Source organism: Sapajus apella, unplaced genomic scaffold (assembly GCF_009761245.1).
Source record: "Sapajus apella isolate SASKATOON/1434 unplaced genomic scaffold, GSC_monkey_1.0 scaffold78, whole genome shotgun sequence".
Classification (NCBI taxonomy): Eukaryota; Metazoa; Chordata; class Mammalia; order Primates; family Cebidae; genus Sapajus; species Sapajus apella.
Window position 1 is genome coordinate 2947854 of NW_022437018.1, and position 24985 is coordinate 2972838.

At 37.6% G+C, this 24985-nt stretch overlaps 1 protein-coding gene and 1 pseudogene across 3 annotated transcripts in view; one reads left to right on the forward strand and one right to left on the reverse strand.

Moving 5' to 3' along the window:
* Positions 1 to 24985, forward strand: part of CDK1 (cyclin dependent kinase 1) — a 65644-nt gene that overhangs the window by 32619 nt on the left and 8040 nt on the right. The window contains exons 1-4 of one of the 3 annotated variants that reach the window (XM_032252651.1): positions 13519 to 13640; positions 15214 to 15275; positions 23019 to 23175; positions 23984 to 24107. In XM_032252651.1, the coding sequence (XP_032108542.1) occupies positions 15239 to 15275; positions 23019 to 23175; positions 23984 to 24107 (318 nt within the window). In that variant the 5' untranslated portion in view covers positions 13519 to 13640; positions 15214 to 15238. Of the gene's footprint in view, positions 1 to 13518; positions 13641 to 15213; positions 15276 to 23018; positions 23176 to 23983; positions 24108 to 24985 lie in introns of those variants that run through there. The other 2 variants (XM_032252652.1, XM_032252653.1) reach the window with 2 other exon arrangements.
* On the reverse strand, positions 18334 to 19046 carry LOC116533024 (annotated as a pseudogene).

The following is a 24985-nucleotide window of genomic DNA, read 5'->3' on the forward strand; positions in this document are numbered from 1 at the left end:
ATGAGCCACCATGCCCAGCCTAAAATGAAAAGATTTAATTAAAAGTTAAAATTAAGTGAAGTGGGCAACCTGAATCATGTCCCTCTCGACAGAATACAATGTGAAATGCACAATTTCACTATTAAGTATCCTTACCAATAATGCATAAACTGAACTTAATCAAACCTACCAGACCAGTATACAATACAGAAAATATTGTATGCAATACAGGGATATTGAAACAGGTTAAATGACCACAAGAAGAAATGATCAGATAAATGTACCATGTGGGAACCGTTTCAGAACAGTCGGCTTAAATATAATCTCACAAAACACAAATGAAACAGAAGATAGAAGACTTAAAATAGAGATATAATAAACAGATATAATTCATATATCTCAACTGTATCTCAGATTTTTTTAAATCCAAAAGACATTTTTTGGAAAATTATGGATATTTGAATGCAAATGCTGTATTAGACAGTACTATGGAATTAGTGTTACTTTCCTTAGGTTTTGATAGTGGTGTTTTGGTTATATAGGAAAACATCATTCTCAAGAAATGCATAGTGAGGCATTTGAGGAAGCCATGATGTCTGTAATTTACTTCAAAATGGTTCAGGAAGTGAGAAGAGAGAAAAGAGGAAGAGAGTGGGGAAGGAGAAGGAGGTTGTGAAGAAGGAGGAGGAAGAGGAAGAGGAAGGAAGGAGAATGGCAGAAAAGAGCGAAGGGAAGGGGAGAGAAAGGGAGGGAAGGGAAGGGAAATCAAATTTGGTAAAGTGATAATTGAGGAGTCTAGAGTAAGGGTATATGAGTTTTATTGATACTACTCTCAACTATTTTGAGGTTTAAAAATTTTTTAAAATAAACTTCCGGGGGACTTTTTAAGACTGTACATTTTAAAGACTATACAGGTAAGACAGAACTAAATAAAAAGGTAAGCCAAGGAGTGATGATTCAAGATGGCAGCAGTTACCTGAGGTTTGCGCAGTGGTCAAATGAGATGATGCAAAGAGAATCACACATACATACGTAAGTTATTGTTCAGGATCCAGTTTTAATGTTGGGTTAGGGTTTCATTGGCATTTGCTACATTATTACTATAAATTAATAATCATATAAATAAGGATGTCCATAAATGCGCCAATGGTGGGAATGTGTCATGAACCAAGGATTACATTAGTTCACTTCTGTATTCTTAAGTCACCCCTGCCTATTCCCACAAAAGCACTAAAAATAAACAACCGTGTATCTTGAGTGGAAAATTCTAGTGATGTGAGAAAGCCTGAACCTACAGCTATGTAAGAATGAGTTCTGAAGTGTTTCATCCATTTCATCTGAAGCTAATGATTGTGGCGTTCCAAGAATAATGAACAAACTATTTTAAATACTCTACTAACAACCAATGATTCAACCTTCTCTAATCACATTCTTATTTAAAGAAAATGGTATACTTCTACTGTGATTTAGAAAGATATTGGTGAGAATGAAATTGTCATTCAGACACAACAGTATAAGAGGACAAAATATATAATTTATATGTATCAAAATTAATAATGATATTTCAAGTAATTTATCATCTTAAATGAGTGCCGTGTATTTACTTTATTGCACATAAGTGGAATAGTGAATGCTGGTAGAGAAGCTGGGCTTTGAAGTCAGGAAAATCCTGGATTCAAGTGTCTATTCTCCCCCTTGCTAGCTGTCTGGCACTGCATGATTTATCTAAACTCTTGAGATGTCAGTTTCCTCATCTGAAACTGGCTCTGCACTAGCAGAATTGTTGCATCTTTAAAGATAGTCCATTTAAGGTACTTAGAACAGTTCCTGGAACAATTCTAAATATTATAAAAGTTATTATTACCATCTTGAAGCATTTAACTGATTACTTTTTCTACCTACCTACCTACACACAGACACACACACACACACATATACACACACACACATACACACACCCTACTTACTAAATTACACTATTATCAGTAGCTTAAATAACAAAACAAATTTAATAAGTACATGTTGCTCAAAAAATGAAAGAAATGTTAATACTTCTTAACACTCTCTTCCCTTTTCTTTAGATGGTCTCTAAGGCTCCATCACCTCTAAGATTTTATTACTCTATAATTCTATGCTTATTGCCTTTGTGAGTGTTTAAAAGCCATTAGAGTGAAGATGAGTTTATTTTTAGTTTGGGGTTTTGTTATGTTTTTGTTATTGTTGTTTTGAAACAGAGTCTCACTCTCTCGCCCAGGCTGTAGAGCAGTGGTGCAATCTTGGCTCACTGTAACCTCCACCTCTGGTGTTCAAGCAATTCTCCTGCCTCAGTCTCCTGAATAGCTAGCATTACAGGTGCCTATCACCACACCTGGCTAATTTTTGTACTTGTGTAGAGACAGGGTTTCACCATTTTGGCCACGCCGGTCTTGAACTCCTGGCCTCAAGCGATCAGCCTGCCTTGGCCTCCCAAAGTGCTGGGATTACAGGCTTGAGCCACTAGGCCTGGCCTGTTATGTTTTTAAAGATGGAAGAAGATGTTCCATCATCTTCAAATGAGTGTGTAGTAGAACATACCCATTTGAATTTGGTAATACATTGTACTTATGGTATATGGACAAATTCCATTTCAGAATTCTGTTTGCTCTCTTGGCCTCTTTGCATTCCTCTCCTTAAGCTATTGAAAAAGGTACTTATAAATCTTTTTAAATACTACAGCTTACTCTAGAGATAATTCATTGTAGATATGATAGCAAATGCATTCTAGGAGTCTCAGTTTGCTCCTTCCTTCCTCCCTCCCTCCCTCCCTTCCTCCCTTCCTTCCTTCCTTCCCTTCCTCCTTCATTCCTTCCTTCTCTTCCTTTTAACAATATAAAGTAACTGAAGAAAGTTACTCTGATTAAAGCGTTAATATATTATAGTGATCTTTGGATTATGAACAATTGTAAAGTTAGCTAAGTGGCAATGTCTTGAAATTGTAAGTAAAATATTATTGACAGTATATTAACCTTTTTGTGTGTGGTCATTATAAAAACAACATAAAACTAGTTGGAAAAAGTGTTTATAAATGATGACACATCCCATAACACTAAGTGAATAATTCTGTATCTACTTACTTTTAGTATAGGTTCATGCTTTTACAAACTTGCTATCACTGTATGTATGTCTGTGTATGTAGTATTTGATTAAGAAACGTACCCTAACTTACCTATTTTATCATTTCCCTATTAGATTCTAGGTTGGCTATAAATTTTTATTAATTTAGAAAATGGTGTAATGAACTTTTTCAAGTATGTGATTTTATTCATATAGAATTATTTCCTTATGATAAATTAACAGTAAAAAAATACAAGTTGAAAAACAAAACAGTATGTACATTATAGATCTTTATTGTTTATTACTTTCCAAAAGTGTATGTGTATGTGTGTGTATGCTAAAATACAGCAATAAATATAATATAGTGCTAACAGGATATTATCTGTAGATGAATATATCAAAGAAATACCTTCTCAAATTACTTAACTAAGGGTACACACCAGAATTAACTTTTACCAATCTTTCTTTCTTTTTTTTTCACTATAATCAATAAGAGATTTGGATGTAATATTCACCATTCAATTTAAACGAAGATTTTTCAATTCAATGCCATAATGAAATATTGATTATTGTAAAAAGGCTAAATGCCATTCAGTTTTCTGATTTTGTCAATCCAGCTTTATTGTCTTCTAAAAGTTGATCCCTTGAACTTACTGAACTGTCTAGAACTACAACCCACTAAATGTACTTGTCATATTTTTCTTAGCCATGGAGTAACCAAATTAAACCTGCAACCATTACAAAATATACACAAGAAAATAGTTGACTTGTAGCAGGTGGGGAAAATAGCAGCTTCGTCTATTTTACCAATTTGTCTCTACTACCCTCTAGTGGAATCACAGTTGTAATATCTTTGCAGCATAGCCTCCAGATTAAATACACACACACACACACACACACACACACACACACACACACACACACACACAGAAATTTATTGATTTTAGCTTTATAGAGTTGGCCCCAGCCTTGGATGTTATGAACTCCTAGAGAGAATTGTCTTTTAAATGGCATTCTTGCTCCTCTATCTTTCCATGCTAATCCTTTCTGAAAGTACTCTCAGATTAATCTGTATAAAGGAAAAATCTGATTCTATCATGTCCCTGCTCAATCAAGCAAAAAGAACCTTCCGTTCTTCCCATTGGGTTGCTTGAAGTGGCGCTGGCAAACTCCCCGTGGTGGCTTCCAGAGCTCTTCACAATGTGAATCCAACTCTCCTTCCATTACGCTAAGCCCTTCACCCCCTGTACCCTCCCTACCTCCAAACAAATCCCACTCCTGGATATTCTCTCAACCCTCCCCATGTTTCCCTCTTTCTGCCTAGAATGCCACACACCTAGTCATCTCCACCCTAGAAACGTCCTTCTTCCATCTCTACTTGCCAAAACTGTGCTCATCTTTCAAGAATTATTTCAAATGCACTCTGTTCAAGTGTAACACGCTCCTTTCATCAGTCCTGAGCAAGCCAGGTGCCTTTACGACGCTGCACATGCACTGTTGCATATGCTGTGGATGTTTTTGCCACTCCCACTGTCCCTTACTATCATTTAAAAGGATAACATCATCTTTCCTTCCAAACCCACCACAGGGATCACATCATTAATGAAGCTTATCTGCCTTCCCAAGAGTTATTTTCCTTTCTCCTGTGACCCAGGAGCAATGTATGTAACTTTCTGCTCCAGTACCCACTACCAGAGCTATTTTTGTAAGAATAGATAGTAATCAATGAGATTAAGAAAAAGAAATCATGTGTGAAGAGATTGCCTCAAGCTAAGCAATGATCTAAGTAAATGTTACCTGGATAACTCATTTTATGATCAAAGCATCACAACTGAGTACTATTATTATCAACGTTTGGATTGAGAAGGCACAGAGAAATGAAATACTGCCCAAAGTCATAGATGAGGTAAGGCAGGAGCCAGGAGTTAGAAAGATTTGAGCCGAGGCCATCTCTAGATCTGAATTTTTAAACACCCTGTTGGCATATTCATTTTAGAAGGGTGCTTTGTCATGATAGCACAGCCAACACGCCTTGGAGTCTCTGGTTTAGGGATTGGCTGTAGAAGGAAAATATGATTCCAGGGTTAAGAAGAACTTTCGGTTTTGTCTTAAGAAAAGGTTGATTTTTCTCTTTAAATTATTTTTCTTTTTATATGTCTCCCCACCTAGATTCTGAAGCATGGAAGGGCAGCTTTGTATCTTAATCTTGTTTCTGTAGCCATTATTGAAGCTAGTGCTTGGGGCATAAGAAAGGCACTGATAATGTTATCAAATGTTACTAACACAGCAAATCAATTTTTTTTTCATTTGCTTTTGTCTCATCTGGATGTGATGTCTCTTCTCTTTGTATCCCCACCACACTTGGTTCAAAAACCCAGCTGAAGGAAGGAAGATAATTGGCATAAAGAAAGTATAATCATTTGTTGCATTATTTCTTATCTCGGCTCCTTCTCTCAAGCTCCAAAATCTCACAAATCACCACTAAAGAACTTACTCATGTAACCAAACACTATCTGTTTCCCAATAACCTATGGAAATCAGAAAAATTTAAAAAAATTTTTAAAAGAACAGATAGTCTAGTTCATCTTTGTATCTTTAATGGTCCTCAGATAATGTCAGGTAAACAGAAGACACTCCATATTTGGTGAGTGGAATTGATGCAGTTTCAAGCTTTTGCATAGTGCCATGTGTGGTACTTCAGCAGCACATCCGTGCTGTAAAATGATGCACAGCACGGAGCCAGATAAGGGATATTCAGAAGGAGGCCCTCAGGCACTACAAGACTCTGAGGTGCTTGTCTCGTTTTTGAGGAAAGAATAAATTATATTCCAGATCGTTTTAGCAGTAAGAGAAATGTTATTGTAGCTTTGCTCTTTGAAATTCCTTAATTATAGTAAACATTTAAAATGAACTAGAATATTTCATGATGTTAAATCTCAGACCTGTTTCATTTCAGATGACAGAATAGTGAGTGAAATTAGAACTTCATTTGTTCAACACCATCAGAACATGAGCTTTTATATTAATTCCTTAACTTGCTGATTAGAAATTTAATCATAACCCATTGCCTTTGTTCGGTGCGATGACTTTATAAAGATAAAAACTTAAAGAATCACTTCTCACTCTGCATTTTTAGTTCTGGAAGAAAGGCCTATCTTAGTCATAAGTAGTATTGTGATAAAGTTTGAGGGACATCAGAAATCCATAAAAAATATAAAAAATACCTAAGCAATTCAACTACAATGACTGCCCTGATCATTTCTCTCAGCTTCAACTACATATAAAATTGTCCACAGGAGTTAGATGCACCATGATTCTAATGAAGCTTAAGTACTGGGGCCCTGGCTTTGCACAGGTCCCTCTTATGACTCTGAGATGGATACTTAGCAATATGCTCATGTAGCATGTTTTTGTAAAATGTATACAGTAAGATATTTTAATTACAATTGATTAAGGCTGCTGTTTGTTTCCACTTCCATTCCCTATCAGTCACATTTTCCCACCTCTCCAATGGCATTGAATGACTATGAACATTTTTGGGATTCAGCCCAGGGAAATTGAGTTGAGGATACATTGCTGTGATCTAAATGTTTATGTCCCCTCAAAATTCATAGTTGAAATCCCCATCCTCAAAGTAATGACATTGGGAGGTGGGGTCTTTGGGAAGTGGTTAGCTCATAAGAAGGGACCCCTCATGAATGAGAAGAATGCCTCTATAAAAGAGGCCTGAGAGAGATCCCTTGTCCCTTCTACCATCTGAGGTTCAAGTGAAAAGAGCTGTCTATGCAGAATCAGGCCCTCACTGTACAATGAATCTGCCAGAGCCCTGCTCTTGGACTTCCTGACCTCCAGAACTGTGATAAATAAATTTCTGTTGTATATAGCCACTCAGTCTATGGCATTTTGTTATAGCAGCCCGAGTGGACTAAGACCTACTTTAGATTGGAATTAGTGGTATCTAGTTGTTTATCCACAGCACTTCCAAGTTATTGCCAGCAGTCCCAATGGAGGCACAACTCCCAGGAAACTCTTTCCACCTGCTCTGCAAACTCTCTTGGCATCTGGAAGTGAAGGTGTAAGGTCAAAAATCTTAACTGAACCAGAAGTAGGTAAGTAGTGGGTAGCAGAGGAGAAGTTAACCTGTGGAAAGTTCTTTCAATTATCAGATGTGGCTGGACATGGTGGCTCATGCCTGTTAATTGCAGCACTTTGGGAGGCTGAGGTGGGAGGACTGCTTAAGCCCAGGAGTTTGGGACCAGCTGGGGCAATAAAACAAGACCCTATCTCAACACCACCACTGCTCCCAAAAAATTAGCAAGGTGTGGTGGCCTGACCTAGTCCTAGCTATTCAGGAGACTGAGGCGGAAGATCACTTGAGCCCAGAAGTTTGTGGTTACTGTGAGCCATGATCGTACAACTGCACTGTAGCCTGAGCGATAGAGCAAGACCCTGTCCAAAAAAAAAAAAAAAAAAAACAAAGCAACCAACCAAACTTAAACATATAACATTATAAGCAGACAGGACTTGATTTTCATCATTATCTCATGTAAACTGAGCTTCTCTTATGTCAGGAATATACCCATTAATACGCCATAAACAATTATAAAAACATAAGATAATTTTTGGAATCTAGAATATCTGGAAACAACAAGTTAGGATTACCATAACTCTCACATATGTGGGGCACACACTTAGTGCAGCAGTACAAACAGCTCAGATGTGAAATAAATATTTTCTCAAATTGAACAGAAATTCTAAAAATTTACATGACATAACCAATAATGAAATAGGAAGCCAAAGAAACTTTTTTGAAATGATCACTCATACAAAACCAGTTTGGATTAACCATGCTAGAGGTAAGACTAAAGTATCTTTTCTCTCTACATAGAAAATATTATAAAATTGTGTCATGAAAATACAAAGATGAAGGAGCTTGTAAGGTGAGTAGATAACAAAACAGTTAAAATATGATTTGAATAACTACAGCTAAAAAAAAGTAGGACAAAAGGCATTATAAAGATGTGTCAAGCAATTAATAAAAATAAAATTTGTGGATTTTGTGATTTTATATAATTTTACAACTTAAAAAATTCTGTAATTTTGTGATTTCTTATTCTTAATACATATTCCCCCTCACACTTAATTTTGCTTAATCTATGGTATTTTGTTATAGCAGCAGGAACAAACTTAGAAAGGGATTCCTTTCTAAGTTTGTTCCTGCTGCTATAACAAAATACCATAGATTGCGTTGTTTATAAACTATTTCTCACAGCTCTGGAGGCTGGAAAGTGCAAGATCAAGGCACCAGCAGATTTGGCATCTGGTGAGGCCTGCTCTCTGCTCCCTAGATGGTACCATCTTGCTGTGTCCTCACATGGCAGAAGGGCAAAAAGAATGGACTCTGGGTTCTTACATGGCAGAAGAAATGGAAAGATACCAGCAGCTCTCTGCAGCATCTATTAATAGGGCATTAATCCCATTAATGAAGGAAAAGCCCTCAAGGGTTAATAATCACCTCTCAAAAGCCCTACATCTTAATGCCATCACCTTGAGGTTTAAATTCCAATATATGCATTTTGGAGGGGCACATACCTTCAAATCATAGCAATCCTTAAGTGATACGTAGTTCAGACTGCATGAAACTCACACCTACCCTTGGCCATATCCAGTCACGTGGCTGTCCCACAGTACTTCACTGTCAATATGCCTGAAGTGATGCTCCATGCCCCATAGCTGCCCCTTAGCCTCTCTCTAGAACAGCAGGCCCCTCAGCCTGTTGCAAAGACACACACCCGAGTCATCCCTGATGGCTCCTTCTCCCTTATTTAATCCAGTCCCAGCTCCTAAAAATATCTCATCGTCATTTCCTCCTCTTGAAACTGATTGCTATCTCCACAAGTTCAGCACCTGCTGGGGCTGTTGCAGAGCCCTCCAATGTCTGCCGGCTCTGATGCTGCCTCATCAGCCCTCCTCGTGACTTTTCCCTCCTAGCTCCCACTTATGACTATGTCACTCCCTTATTCACATTTTTTTTTTCAAGTCCAAACTTTAATCCAAATCTTTTAGCATGACTTTGAACATTATCTTCAAGGTGTAGATATTATTAAACTCCCTAGCCTAATGTTTATGACACTTGCTCAGCCCCTAGAATCTATTTATGTTCCAGCATACTGAATTAATTTCAGTCAGCAAACTCACATTATTTTTTCTTGTCATTGGATCAAGAAGCTATCCACAATCATTTAACTGCTTGGCAAACTCTTTTCAATCCTTAAGACTTGGTTCAGTCACCTTTGCTATGAAGCCTTGCTGAATGCCCTCTCCACTAGGTTCTATACAGAGCAGTCTTCACCGTATTGCATTGTAAACATTTGCACCCCACCTAGGTGGAGATCCACATCTACTCACCTGGTATCCTTGATCCTCTTTAGTCCCAAGGCTGATGTATGAATCTCTTCTCCCTACACCATGCCCAGTTTCCAAAATTCCAGAGAGATTAAGGTGAATTGACATGTATGCATTTAAAGTACAATTACCAAGAGGTTTAGAGGGATCTGTTTCTCTTTTGTCGGGGTGGCGGTGGGGGGGGGGGATGAAAATGGTGAATATGGAAGTTGTGTATGACAAACTTTTATTATCTGTATTTTACATTTTGAATTAATTTTTTAAAATTTACAGAAAAGTTACATTACCTTTATAATCAGAAAAATGCCCAACTGTGTCATAGCAACAATAGTATTTTCACTTGTGATGAAAAGACTTGAATCTATATATCTTGCATTTCCTATCACTTTTCTTTCTGAATTAACATGAAGAAAGATCAATCTTCTTCTTTTGGATATATTTTGCAGCAATTTTTACATTTTTCTTTCTTTTAATATATTTGTCTGTATAGAGACAGGGTGTTACTATGTTGCCCTGACTGGTCTCAAACTCTTAGCCTCTAGGAATCCTCCACCTTGGCCTCCCAAAGTGCTGGGATTACAGGTATGAGCCACTGTGCCGGGCCAATTTTTACAATTTTTATCCAGTAGCAGTGGAGGCCTTGGCAAGACTGATTCATTCATTCATTCATTTGTTGATTTTGGGGCTGGGGTAGTACATTCACATGGCTCAACATTTGAAGATACAAAACTCTCCTTTCTCACCTCTCTGCCAGGTCACTCTTGTGTTCCGCAGAGGCACATCTGTATTAGTTTCTTCCGCCTCCTTCCCAAAGTATATTTTCTTTTTTTTTTTTTTTTTGAGTTGGAGTCTCACTGTGTTGCCCAGGCAATGTTGCAGTCGTGGCTCACTACAATCTCCACCTCCCAAGTTCAAGCAATTCCCCTGCCTCAGCCTTTGGAGTAGGTGGGATTACAGGTGCCTGCCACTACACCTGGCTAATTTTTGTATTTTTAGTAGAGATGGGGTTTCACCCTATTGGCCAGGCTGGTCTCTTGGCCAGGCTGGTCTCAAACTCCTGACCTTGTGATCCACCCGCCTTGGCCTCCCAAAGTGATGGGATTACACTTGCGAGCCACTGTGCCCTCCTGAGGCGTATTTTTAAGCAAATGTTCTCAAATATTTCTTATCTAAAAAAACTACTTGTCTTGGCCTGGGCTGCCACAACAAAATGCCATAGACTAGGTGGCTTAAACAACAAAATTTTATTTTCCCTGAGTTCTGGAGGCTCGGTGTGCAAGTTCAGAGGGTGGGCGACATCAGATTCTGATGAGGGCTCTCTTCCTCACAGACAGAATTCTAACCTCACATGGCAGAGCGTGAGAGTTACCAAGCTGTTCGGCCTCTCTTCTTAGTGAGAGCACTAATCCCATCATGAAGGCTTCACCCTCATGACCTCATCTAAACCTAATTACCTCCCAAAGCCCCATCTCCAAACATCACCCCAGCTGGGTGAGAACCTCGATATATGAACTTGGGGAATTGGGGGAAAATAAACATTCAAAACGTAGCAAAACTTAAATATAAAAAAAAAATAAAAATAAAAAAGACTTGTGTGCAATACCATTCTTTTCCTTCCAAAATGGAGTTTACCGAAATATAAATATGATGCTTTTCAGAGCACATACCTGCCCTGCTCTCCTTTCCAGTTTTTTTTTTTTTTTTCGTACCACCTCTAGGGTAGTTTTACTAAACTGTGGTTCTAAGGCTGTGTGTACCTCTCCTGCTCAGATCCTTCGGAACAGTGTTCAGGGCTCCTCAGGATTCTGACTCCAAACTCCCTTTTCTGACTTTAACATCACAGGATGCAGCACTCCCTGCATTTTACCATGGGGGGCACCCTGAATTACTTGGATTGACTTTCTGGCCTCTGTGCTTTACTCATACTATTTCCTCTGTATAGAAGGCCCACACCACAATTCTTTCCCCAGCATTTGCTCAAATCTCACTTCTGTTTGCATCAGCAATTTCCTCCTCTGTGTTGTCACATCGCTCTATAAAGTAAGTTGCAAGGTGAGTAGCAGAAGAGAATCCTCAGTAATCATCATGCTCCCCTACTCTCAACACCCCCAGCAGTAATTGAATCTTATTCATTTTTGTGTCGATGAAGCACAGTGTTGCACTTTAGAGACACTACATAGAAGTTTGTCCAAAGGGTAATAAATTGTATTTGCCAAGATGATAACATGGATTTACAATAAGCTCTGAAACTTTATAAAGATGATTGAGTTAAATTGGTACACCTAGCATCACAGATGTGGAAGCTTGTGGTCTTCTTTATGTTGAAGGTAAAATGGATGTAATGAATTAGTTGCCATTTTTAGATGATACAGACATTGGATTCCTTGCTTAAGCCTCTCAAAGAGAAAGACATATTAAAATTGATAAAGCCAGTACCATAAACTGCACAGAACAGCCTAGAGCCTGAGAGCATTTCTTTGGGGCAGTTTTCATTTAAAAAATGAAGTTTGGATTTTAAAAGTTATTAGGCTCCAGCAGGAGTTCTTAAATTCCTACCTCCGCCATGAATCCCAAATGCTCTGCCTCTGTCACCTTGGAGCAAAAATTATCAAGATTGAGCCAGATGCAATGTATAGCACCAGACGATAGACGCAGCTCATTGTGTAAAAAGGTATTAAACACTTAAATGCATGTGATATAGTCTATATCACAAGGATAAGGAAGTTCCATTCCATATCCTAATTTGGGTCTTCTAATACATATTTGTAGTGGATGTGGCAATCAATCTTTGTTCTATGTCCTATTAGGGTCAATGCAACTAAAAATCCTTAAAATGGAGACTTTTATTATGTCTAGCTCTGTTTTATTTATTTTAAAAAGCCTTCAGAATGGTGTTTAGGTTGAGCTGGTGCTTACACCTGTAATCCCAGCACATTGGGAGGCCAAGGCAGGAGGATCGATGGAGCCTAGGATTGGAGGCCAGCTAGGGCAACATGAGGAGACTCTGTCTCTGCAAACAAGCAGAAGAAAGAAAGGGAGAAAGAGAGAGAGAGAAAGAAAGAGAAAGAAAAAGAAAAGAAAAAAGAGAGAGGGAGGGAGAAAGGAAGGGAAGGAAGGAAGGAAAAGAGGGAGGGAAAAAGATATTTAAGTGCAATAAATGCAGAAATCTCTCAAGGATATTGTGGAGAGCAATGAAGACAGAGTTTTTGACATTGTATTATTTAAAGCATAATTTAAGTCTGTTTTTCTCCCCTCATAGAATTGTGAATTTTTGTGTTTTCATAATATTTAAGCCAGGCGTGAAGCCGGACGTTGTGCCCAGTGCCTGTAGTCGCAGCTACTCCGGAGGCTGAGGCCGACTGCTTGAGCCCAGGAGTTGGAGGCCAGAATGAGCAATGTGATGAGACCCAGTCTCTAAAATATGCCTCTCTATATATTTAAAATTCTTATGTGAAAATATTTTAAAATTTAAAACATTTCAAATGTTTTTAATTGTGTAATAAACAAAAATGTAAAATTAATTTAAAATTCAAATGAGGTAGAAACAAAGCACAACGATATAAATAATAAATATTCTTTTACATTTTTGAGGCAGTCTGTTGAGTTTTCCATTTCCTTCTTAGGGTGACTGAAATGTGCTCTTTGGAGCCAGCCCGCAAATCATGCATTTAGAAAAACATAACAAGACACTGCTAACCCTAAGTATTAGAAGTTAAAGTAATCTAAATGTAAACACAATATCCCTTTTTTGTTTTGAGCGATGAGCTATTCTGAGTGCAATAAATTTGAACTGTGGCAATGCTGGGAGAAAAAACTTAAAAAAAATAACGGAGCAAATTGTAGCTTCCCGCTCCGCTGACTAGAAACAGTAGGACGACACTCTCCGGGCTGGAGGAGAGCGCCCGCCCTCCTGCTTTTTCTCCAGCCGCTCTTTCCTCTTTCTTTCGCGCTCTACCCACCCACGAGGCCTGCCCAAGCGTAGCTGGGCTCTGATTGGCTGCTTTGAAAGTCTACGGGTTACCTGATTGGTGGATCTGGGACCCTTTAGCGCGGCGAGTTTGAAACTGCTCGCACTTCGCTTCAAAGTTGGCTCTTGGAAGTTGATCGGAAAGCGACGCGGCTGTGGTAGTTGCCTCTGCGGCCGCCGTGGGATAAAAAGCCAGGTAGAGTGGCTGGTGTCGGGGTCGCGCCTAGAGGCTGGCCCGGGGGCCTCAGAGGGCGAGTATTGAGGAACGGAGTCCTCTTAGGAGGCCAGGCTTGGGGAGCAGGGATCTGCGCAGGGCCAGGCTGGGTCTCTGGAGGGCAGGCAGGGCCTTCGCCTAGGCCGGGGCCTGGGCATGTGAGCCACACCGGGCCGGCTTTACAGGGAGGCTGAGGGAGCTCAGCCGGGGCGTGGGGGTGGCGGTTGGGGCTGCCTGCAGTCAGGGCTCGAGGTCGGCTTCTCAGAAACTTCCTGGGGAGGCTTTCGGGTCAAGGTTGAAGCACAGTCCGCTCCCCCACGCTGAGCGCCTGCGAAGTGGCAGGCTCCTTCCTGGACCCGCCCCCTGCGCGCCCTCCCATCCTGCCTCGGGGTGAGAAAGCGGGGCCGCACCTGGGCCAGGTACGGGCGCAGGTTCCTAAAGCCAGGCCGCCCTGAGAAACAGCTCCCGGAACTCGTGGGCCTTCTCCGGCTGGCTCTGCCCACGGCCCCGGCCCACCTGGAGTTCTTAAGAACACTCAGCCCAGGCACTCAACACTCAAGAGCAGTGTAGTGCAGTTTTTGTTGTTATTGTTGTTGTTTTCATTTAAAAAGATATACCTCGGCTTCCTTCTGGATTGATTTTTCTTTGAAGATGAATGAGAAATAGAACTTAAAAATCTATTCAGAGTGGGCTTTCTAAATGATTTTATCGTCAGTGATGCGTGTTAGAAAAATCGAAGTAATTATGCCTGGACTTCTGACGTTTCATTGGCAAACTTCATAGGAAGTTTCAGAGGAAGCCTTGAACTTCTGATTGTCAGCTCTTTTTTTTAACCATTCATTGTGATTCAAGTATACAGCTTTTCTGCTTGTACACTTGACATTGCGTAGGCTATAATTTATTTGTAGAATTGCACTTTTCATTATTTTGTTTTAGCGTGCTTAAGTGGTATTTCCTACTCGTGCAGAAAGTACCTTGAAAGTCTTGAGCATGTTTTTCTGTGACCTCTACAAGCAAAGGAAAAAGATTAAAATTGTCACGTGGGCCACTGTAAACACTTAAACGTTTTTGCCGCTTTAAACACAATCTTCCTAATGAACAGTCTGAACATATTTTAGTTCTATACCTTTAAAAAATCGTGTTTTGAATGATCTTAGGAATATCATAAAGCGGTATAAATTTGTTGAAATATTTCGGCATAACTTTGGAACATGCTGGTACTACTTTAAAGTGTCAAATGGTACATTCCGGGTTTTGTTTGGAAAGAATAGACAAATTGATTTCTGAATTTGAGGGTTATTTTGATTGGAAGACGCTAAATACTATACTAGGATGGAATATACAAATGTTTCCAATGTCTCAGGAGTCAAGAAGGATGGAAAGTTATTGTAGGAGTTCTTACTCCTGTAAATATTTGAATGTAATTAATATTTATGGAATACTTACTATATACTGCAGTATGCACTGTGGGAAATGCTTTATATATAGTATCTCAATACTTAAAACTACTTGAGTTAGTGGCATGTAATTAAGTCAGTTTTTCCCTTCATTTTAGGATCTACCATACCTATTGACTAACTATGGAAGATTATACTAAAATAGAGAAAATTGGAGAAGGTGAGTGGCTTTAGCAATATAAAATTTTTTGGAATGATTCAACAATGCTACTACCAACTTCTGTAATATGAACACATGTAAATATTTATTAAAATTTAACCATTAAGATGTCTTGTAATACCAATGTACATTAATATTTGTTGTTTACATAGTAACTTAAACACAAATTTGTTCATATTTCAAGAGAATCAAAATTATTGAGTCCCTAATGATCCTTCCCCTCACCCTGATAGTCTTACATTCTTTTGATACCCAACACTTACAGCATTACTTTTGTTTTGAAGACACTATTGATAACTTGTACATGTATTGAGGGGCAGAGGTTAGGGCAGCAGCATTATACTAATTTCATAATATATTTTTAGTCTCAGTTATTTTTAAGATGATAAATGTTTTTATTCAGATTTTCTAGACTGGTTACAATAATTGACTTAATCTTCTATTAAGTCAGTCTTGACTTAAGTTAATCTTGATATTTAGTTACCTTAAGTATAAATGACCTGTCATATGTACATGTTTAATCTATTCTAAAACTATAACTTATATATATAATCATTCCCTTTCTGTGGTGCTTGAAGGAATCTTTAGCTCTATATATAGCACAAATCATATCCCTTAATCTGTCCCCTTGACTCCCCTAACAGAACATCCAAGTTTCTTTCCAGGAGTTTTGACATTCTCAATTTTCCAAATACAAAATAATTTGCTAATAGAGTCCAGTTTGTATAGGTTCTGCCAGAAGAAAATCCCCAACTATATTTTTAATGTGATCAAAGACCCCACTTGGCAAGAAGTAGTAAAAAAACAATGGGGCTATACTGGAGGGAATTTAGTGAAATAGGAATGACTAGTTAGCGTGGTGTTAGATTGGATGTGTGTGTATGTATATATATTTTTTAATCACTTAAATACCTAATTCATACCCATTCTAAATGAATTTTGCTGCCGAATTAAAAATATGTGAATTAGTGTGTCTAATGCCTTGTAGTATGTTTCTTAAATCTCCAAAGAATTAGTGTTCATTGCAGTTTGGCATAAAAGGAGACTGTTTTTTTTTTTCCTTCATTTCGTTTTTATTATAGCCTGCTTAATTTACAGCAGGCAGAAAATAAGCTGGGTCTTGTTTTGATCCAAATATTGATGTTTTAAAGGTTGTACACAATATTTGTTAAAAAGAACATATAAAAGTACCTTTTTAGAAATCTCTCTAAGAAAGAAAATACAAAGTTTAACCCCACAAGTTTCCTCTTTTCTAGAATTACAAACTACTGCTACAGTTTTAAATAGACATTTTGTTGTTTAAACTATACATCCAGGAAAATCTAAAAAAATTAAACGTGCATTTAAATGATTGCATAGAAGAATATGAACATTAACTGCAAACAGTAAAGAAATGAAAATTAGAAATACTATCGAATATACAAAGGTTCTAGAATAATCAATCCTTTAAACACATTCCACAAGCAGTATTTAAAATCCATCATTTTATTCTTTACAGGCAAAGCCTAGATTCCAAAAACCAAAATTGAAAAAATTAATCCTCTAAAAGGAATTGTTTCTCCATAATTCTTACATCTGTAAGCAAGGAATCTGATTTTTAAAGGTGCTAGCTTTTTATTCTGAAATGAAAGTGGACATGTCAAGTCACTTTTGTCCCCAAAACGATCTTTCAGAGAAATACTAGAAATTATAAATGGTTAAGGATATTACTTCATTTTTAGTCAGATACTACACTGATAATCAAAAACTCAGATGTGACTCTGGCTTAAAACTGACTAATCCGTTTTCCAAAATTATTTTAAATTTCATGGCACCACGTAATGGCCTAGAATGAGTGTTGTCTTTCAACTTGCCTCATATTAAATAAACTGAGGTATGAAAAGCAGGCCTCGCTCATAAAGAGGCAGGCAAATTTTGATACAAATGCACAGGCCAACTGCTGTAAGCATCAAAAAATTTCAGTTCTTTTACACTATGCACGCGCACGCGCACACACACATACACGCACGCAAACACACACAAAACAGCTGCTTTGAAACAATTTACTCCCTTCTAACAGCAGTAAGAAAACTAAGCAACATTATGGTCAGCAATGTTCCTTAAACGTTAGAATAGCTACATGAGAATATTCCTTTTTCCTTAAAATTATTTTTGTCATCGTCGACCTCAAATTTTAAGATAAGTTTTTGTGTTTTCTATGTTCCAAATCTTCACAGGAACAAGAAAAAAAGCAGTGAAGCCTCCATGTTTCAGTCAAAAACTCAATCTCCCTGAAAATCCTACCTAACCCAGCTGGCATCATTCCCCAAGACAGTGGGGTTAACAAAAGAACTAATCCACACTTCTTCATAAGTAATTATCATGCCCAGCTAATTCTGTCTTTTTAGCAGAGGGGGTTTCATCCTGTTGGTCAGGCTGGTCTCAAATGCCTGACCTCATGACCCACCAGCCTCAGCCTCCCAAGGTGCTGGGATTATAGGCATGAGCCACCACTCCCGGCTCTGCCTAAACATTTTGACAAGACATAAAGGCCCACCCTGAACCTAAAGGTGTCTGAGCAGTCATTGCTGTACTGTGGCTACTACTACACTTTTGTATCATTCTGTCTTATTAGCAAGCTACATTTCTAGGTTAACCGTTCTACCAAATATGAATATGAAAGTTTATTTTTAATGAGACAATGTTGCAAATTATGGTCAACCAACATCTTTTCACCAAATACTTCAAGCATAAAAAATGAGAAAATATACAGAGACACCACAAATTGGTAGCTGCCCATAACATTAAACAAACTGGACTCTTAAGAGTGGCTTCTCAACAGCATATCATTTTAATTATAACCATTGCCTGGTACAGTGAGAACTAACAAATGTTTTTTAAGCATCATTACAACATTGTATTCCTGATAATTTAAGTAAACCAAACTGTGAGTAAATGATACATGCCTAAAAATGACTGTGGTTTATACTATCAGTGGCCACTGGACTTAAGACTAGTAAAAGATCTTGATCTAGATTTTGACCTAGACCGAGACTATGATCTTGACTGAGATTTGGATCTAGGTGGTTCTTTCTTCCTTGATTCCTTTTCAGGTCTTGAGCCAGACTTATAATGTGTTTTGGAATCTGTTTTAGAGGTGCCTCTAAGTTTTGGTGTGAGATGCAGACCTAGAACGTGATTTATGATTTAGCCTTCATTTCTTTCTTGGTCTGGGACTTGGACCGTAATCTTGAATTGGATTTAGATCTTGAAAAAGATCGATTTTGGTGTTTGAATCTATCATTGTCAGAATGGCTTCTGCTACGTCGTGGTCTTCCAGTCCATCTACTGTTTCTAGGACTATACGATCTTCTATAATTGTAATCAAAAGACCAAGTTCTTTATCTCCTTTCGTAACTTCGGCTTCTTGAAAGTCTGTATCTGTCGTAATCATCATAGCATGAAGAACTGTACACATTCCTCCCTTCTTCGGCTTTCATCTGATTTGGTGTCTTTCTATCCTTCTGGGCAAACTGTATTTCAATCTGCCGTCCACAAATCTACTTTCTGTCCAAATTATGTAAAGCATCTTTATCATGACGAACATCCTCAAATTGAACATTGAACATAAGCAAATCCTCTTGGACTGCGAGTGTTGAAATCAAGTGGAACATACACATCAACTATAGGACCATAACGACCTAATTCACGCTGTAAACCTTCAGACCTGGTGTCGTAGGCCACATTCCTGACGAACAGAGACGTGTTTGGGGGACGCAGGTAGCGGGACATGGTGATGGCGTGTCTTGGCCGGGTGCACTAACGGGTTCAGCAAACCGTCCGCGGCTCAGGCGCTGAAGCCTCGGACATACACAGCCAGAGGGCTCTGCTACGACAACCGCCTCCTCTCTCTTTTTTTTTTTTTTTTTTTTTAAGATGAGGTTTCACCATGTTGGCCAGGCTGGTCTCGAACTCCTGACCTCAGGTGATCAACCCCCCCACCCCCACCCCCAGCCTCCCAAAGTGCTGGGATTACAGGTGTGAGCCACCGCGCCTGGCAAAAGGAGACCTTCTTAAAGTGTAAATATATTATTCTTTAAGATGATAGAACTCCAAGCATACAAGAGAGTACAGATTTGACTCCTGAGAAAAGTACTTTAATTGCTACTACAAATAAGAGCAGTTAAGAAGGGAATTTTAAATTTAATCCGCTACATACATGTAAGTCATAAGACCCCCATTCTTCATTTCTAGCAGTGTGACAGTTGTAAACCCTCTAACTTTTCTGGATTTCACTTTCTCCCTCTGCAAATGGTGATAATTGGACTTACCACAAAAGATACGATTATTCAATGGAACGGTATTATGGAAAGCATTTGAGTGCTTTAACTCAGAAAACCTTTAAATGCTTATCATTTGAAAGTTGTATTATTATTATTATGAACACTGTTTCCTTACCAGCCTCATCTAATGCCACTCATTTCTAATTTGGATTTCTTTGATGTCCTCAAATGTATCCTGTGACTTGGCCTGTGAGTTTTGGCAATGGCTGTTCTTTCTACCTGGAAGCCAGTCTCTACTGGCTTCATTTTTTTTTTTTTTTTTTAATCTCCTCGTCTAGTCTAAGAGCATTTTGTAGTTCCCTTTGCATCATGCTTAATATCCTTTTTAATTACTGTACCATGGGTCCTTGAGAGCTGGATTTTTGTCTTGTTCACAACTGTTTGCCCACTCCTTGGCAGTAGTGCCCAACGCACAGGAGATACACAAATAGATAATAATAACATCTGTTTTCCTTGTTTGTTCTTCTGAACTTTTTTTTTTTTTTTTTTTTTCTGGCTTGTATTGTCTTTTCTCCTCCAGTGCCTGATTGGTTTGGATTATGTGCTGGATATTATTTTGGAAAAATGAACTTGTGGAAATAATTGGAGGCCTAAATAATCCACACACAATTTTCTTTTGGTTCTGCCAGGTATCTGGTTAAAGTCTAGTAGTAAAGTACTGTTTTTAAAGTTACATTTTTTCCCCTCAACTTTTCATTTTGAACATTTCCAAATCTATAGATACATTGAAAGATTTATGCGTGAACTTGTAATACTTTACCAAGATATTGGTGTTTTGTCATATTTACGTTGTGTGTATGTTAGCATTGTTTATTTTTTATTTTTCTCATTGACAGATTTTAATTGTACATGTTTATGGGGTATGGTTTGGTGATTTGATACATGTGTGTGTTGTATGATCAAATCATAGTAATTAGCCTATCCATCACTTCATTGTTTCTTTGTGGTGAGAGCATTCAGATGTTTTGCATTTTAATGCATTTCAAATAAGTTGTAGAGATGTTCTCCCCCTAAATCTGCGTGTATATTCTGAATATTCACCCAAGGTCATGCCTTTCATGTGGCAGTTAATACCTCTTTAATTCTGATTTAGAATAGTCTCTGCCTTTTCTCTCACTTTGACAGTGAGTCTTGACAACCTAATTCATTTCTTAAATACATCCAGACTTTTCTATTTTAAATATTACAAAAATTGTTCTCTGGCTTCTTCTGAATTACAGAAATCTGAGTGTTGTTATACTAATCCTTGAACTCCTTCCTGTCTTAAGAAAATGTCTTTTTGGATCATGGAGTAGCTGTATCCGTAATAGTGGAACCTTACCTGGCATTTAGTAGGCGTTTGATAAATACTCGCTTAATGAAGGTCTTCTGCTTGTGGGCCTCCATAACTTGATCATATCCTACATATTTTTTTGTTTGTTTGTTTCCTGGGATAAGTCTTCTGTTAGATTTAGACTAATCTCCTGGGCTTACCTGTGTTAATGATTTTTGCTTCCTTAGTTATTCATATTTAGTTAGATACCCTAGAGTATTTCTATCTTTGGAATTCTTAGTTCATTTTGGAGCATATATGATGTATTTAAAAAATAATTTTGGATGATTAATAGAATAGTTCTGCTTTGTTTAATCCCATTCCAGTAGTTTGGTGAGAAGTAATATTATCTCTAAAATTTAATACCTTGAGTGTTGGCCACTGGTTAATCAATTGTTAATTCCGAAAATTATTTAGGATTAGATGAGATTGTACACTTGAGGGAGAAGAAAGGGTGCTAGAAAAACTGAATTTACCATTAACTGCTTCTTTGACTGTATTATGCAAGTGATCTTCCTGAGATCACTTTAACAGTATGCCAGATGAGTGTGCTACCAGTTTACCTACATTTTGTGTTTAATGTGAGCTTAATATACATCCAAAAAAGTATAGATTTTAAGTGTATGAAGGTTACCTACTTTTAAGGATGGCTGTGAGGATAAAATATAGTCACTTCTCCTTTAACACAGAGTAATTTTGCTTATCAACAAGTTATATATTGATCCACAATTGAAATAATATAAAATGACTTTTATGTAAGTTTATAGTTTTAAAATGACATCGGTATTTAAGAAAACAGACTTTTGTATAGAGTCTCTGTCAAAAAAAATTAGAACAAAGCTTAAGTAACATCAATTTGCTACTGCTCAAAGGGCTTAATATTCTAACTAAGCAATTGGTAATTTGCTGGTTGTTAGCCTTTTTGAAATATTGGTACCTTCAGGGAAACTCATAAAAGCTATAGAAGAGGCCTTCTTCCTAATCACTTTTGAAGTTAAACCAATGCCATGGAAAGCAAAACCTATTCAACAATATTTTATGTGTACTTAAGGAGTTCAGGATCTTCCTAAACTTTGACCCAAATTTACAAAGACTTATCTAGGGAATTCAGTGCTGCCACATATATGATGTATTTTAGATAGTCTTCTTGCTTATTACCATTTCATTCCCTGTATCCACCTCCTCCCTCCCTACTGTCCCTTACTATTGACATTGCTCATTACCTGAAGCCAATATATCAAAATCAGTGTTTTCATCAACTTGCAAATGGGTGTGAGGCTTTCCTAATATATAGTACATATTACGTGCTTTAATAGGTCTAATAAACAAACACCTGGTGTTTTATCTTCATTCTTTTGAGAATGAGGACTGTTTACTGTATTTGAGATACAGATGAAAGTGTTTTGAAAAGCATAAAGCACTGCAGAATTTTCTAAAAGTGTCCTGGTGACTCTTATCAGTAGTATTTCCTGAGCCCACATTTTTACACTATATTTTATGCCAACTTTATTGCTGGGTAGGATATTGGCAGGAGGTTAATTTTAATTTGCAAATGATCTATTTTCTTCTGTAAAATATGCTGGAACATTAACGGTAATTTAAATGTATAGAAAACTTGTGATGACTACATGAATTATATTTTTAAGCCATACAGATTGTGGCAACTCTCAATTTCTTTTTGGAAGCAATGAGGGTATGAGTAAGATATTTCCCATCTGGCCATGCCAGACATTTCTATCATGTGACCCCTATGGTATTCAATAATCTTAAAATCTTAGTTTGACCAGGTATGGTGGCTCAGCACTTTGCGACGGTGAGGCAGGTGGATTGCTTGAGCTCATGTGTTCCAGACCAGCCTGGGCAACATGGTGTGAAACCCCATCTCTGCCAAAAATTAGCCGGGTGTGGTGGTGCGTGCCTGTAGTTTCAGCTACATGAGAGTCTGAGGATCCCTTGAGCCCAGGAGGTAGAGGTTGTATTGAGCTTTGATTGCCCCACTGCACTCCTGCCTGGTCAAGAGACCAAGACCCTGCCTCAGGGGAAAAAAAAAAAAAAAGATCTTTTAGTTTGTGGGTTGTGTCACACAGTGTATTATTTACTTTGTTTCAGGTACCTATGGAGTTGTGTATAAAGGTAGACACAAAACTACAGGTCAAGTGGTAGCCATGAAAAAAATCAGACTAGAAAGTGAAGAGGAGGGGGTTCCTAGTACTGCAATTCGGGAAATTTCTCTATTAAAGGAACTTCGTCATCCAAATATAGTCAGGTATGGTATGATATCTGAATGTAAGCCATTTTCTGCATGCTATTTTAAATGTAAATTTCAACTTGGAAATCTTTACATTTGCTTAATTTCTTGATCTAGCCTTACTGAGTGGACTAGAACCCTACTATTTTTGTTAGCTGAGAATGCTGCACTTATGTAAAATAGAATAGGCTGTTAAAGCAGGAACAGAGTCACAGGAGCTTGGTAATGTAGATTAATATTTGAGGCTGGAAAAGCAAGGTAAATTGGCCATAGGAATAAAGCCCTTTTTATAGAGCTTTGCCAACTCTCTCTTAGGAGTTCTAGTGCCTGAAGACCCTTCAGTCGGAGTCTTAAGAAAGGCAGCTAGGTCAAATGAAAAAGATTTTTTTCCTTCAAGTATTTGCATTGGGTGTTTTCGGGGGGCTGTCTTCCTAATAGCCTAAGTTAAAATCTAATCGTATTTGGCTGGGGCTGGAGATTGGAAGTAGCTTTTAAGGCCAGATACCACTTAAAAATTTATTTGTGTAATTGACTTCAGTGAAAAGATAAGCTCTGAGCAATTAGTAGCCAATCTAGATATGTTCTTTTGGAATACAGGTTACTTATAAGTAAGCACCTCCTGTTCAAGGCTTAATTTTAAATTATTGCTCTGAGATTCCTTTCCCAAATTTGAGTTTTGTGTTGTCCATTAGGGAAGCTAGTATGTCTTCCCCACTTTTTATTATAGCAACTGTGAAATTATGGAAGGAGTTTTATTTTGTGAAACAGAGGTCAAAAATGTTTGCTGGATTCTTTTTTCATATAATTTTTTTTTTTTTTTTTTCAGTCTTCAGGATGTGCTTATGCAGGATTCCAGGTTATATCTCATCTTTGAATTTCTTTCCATGGATCTGAAGAAATACTTGGATTCTATCCCTCCTGGCCAATACATGGATTCTTCACTTGTTAAGGTAAAAGCTTGCCTAATTTTATTTTTAATTTTAATTTTTAATAAAATTAATTAAAATATTAATTTTATTAATATTTATGCACTGTGGATATAAAGGGATTATATATAGAAGTCCCTGCATTTTATGGTAATATACTTGAAAAAAGTGTTAGAAAATAGAATAAGAAACGTATTTCATTTTTCTCCCTCACAGTTAGTTTATGCAGGTTAGAGTTACCCATGTTATTACCAGATAGTGTTTCTAGTTAAGTAAAAAGTAGTGCCTGAGATAACATAGAAGTGATAAGTATTGTTAGAAACTAGGGTAGTCTGGTCTTTCTTTGGCTGTTAGCTATACAAAGTAATGAAAGCCTAGGGCAGAGTGGTAGTTGTAGGTGTTTTATTCTGGTTTTGAATATGTTTTGGTCAATTTATTGTAGACATTTATTATATTTCAGTTAAATTATAAAATTGTATAGTTTACTGAAGTAATATAAAAGTGTCTTATTCTTACACCAGTTCTATCCAACCACTCTGCAGAGGTAGCTGTTGTTAGTTTTATTTGTAATCTTTTACTTGTATGTTCACTTTGTATGTATATAAAGATTTTTTTTACACAAAAGGGAATTATTTGCATATATATGTGTGTGTGTGTGTGTGTGTGTGTGTGTGTGTGTGTGTGTGTATACATATTTTCCCTTTTTTGTGTAAAATATGACATGTAGATCTATGTCCATTTACATGTCACCTATAATTATTTAAACCACTTCCATATTGATGAACATTTATTTTCCAACTTGGTTATTGTTGCTCTTATTAACAGTACTGCACTGAATGTCCTTATAGATAATTTATCTTTGTATGCAACTTTATAGGATAAATTTTTAGAGCTGGAATGAT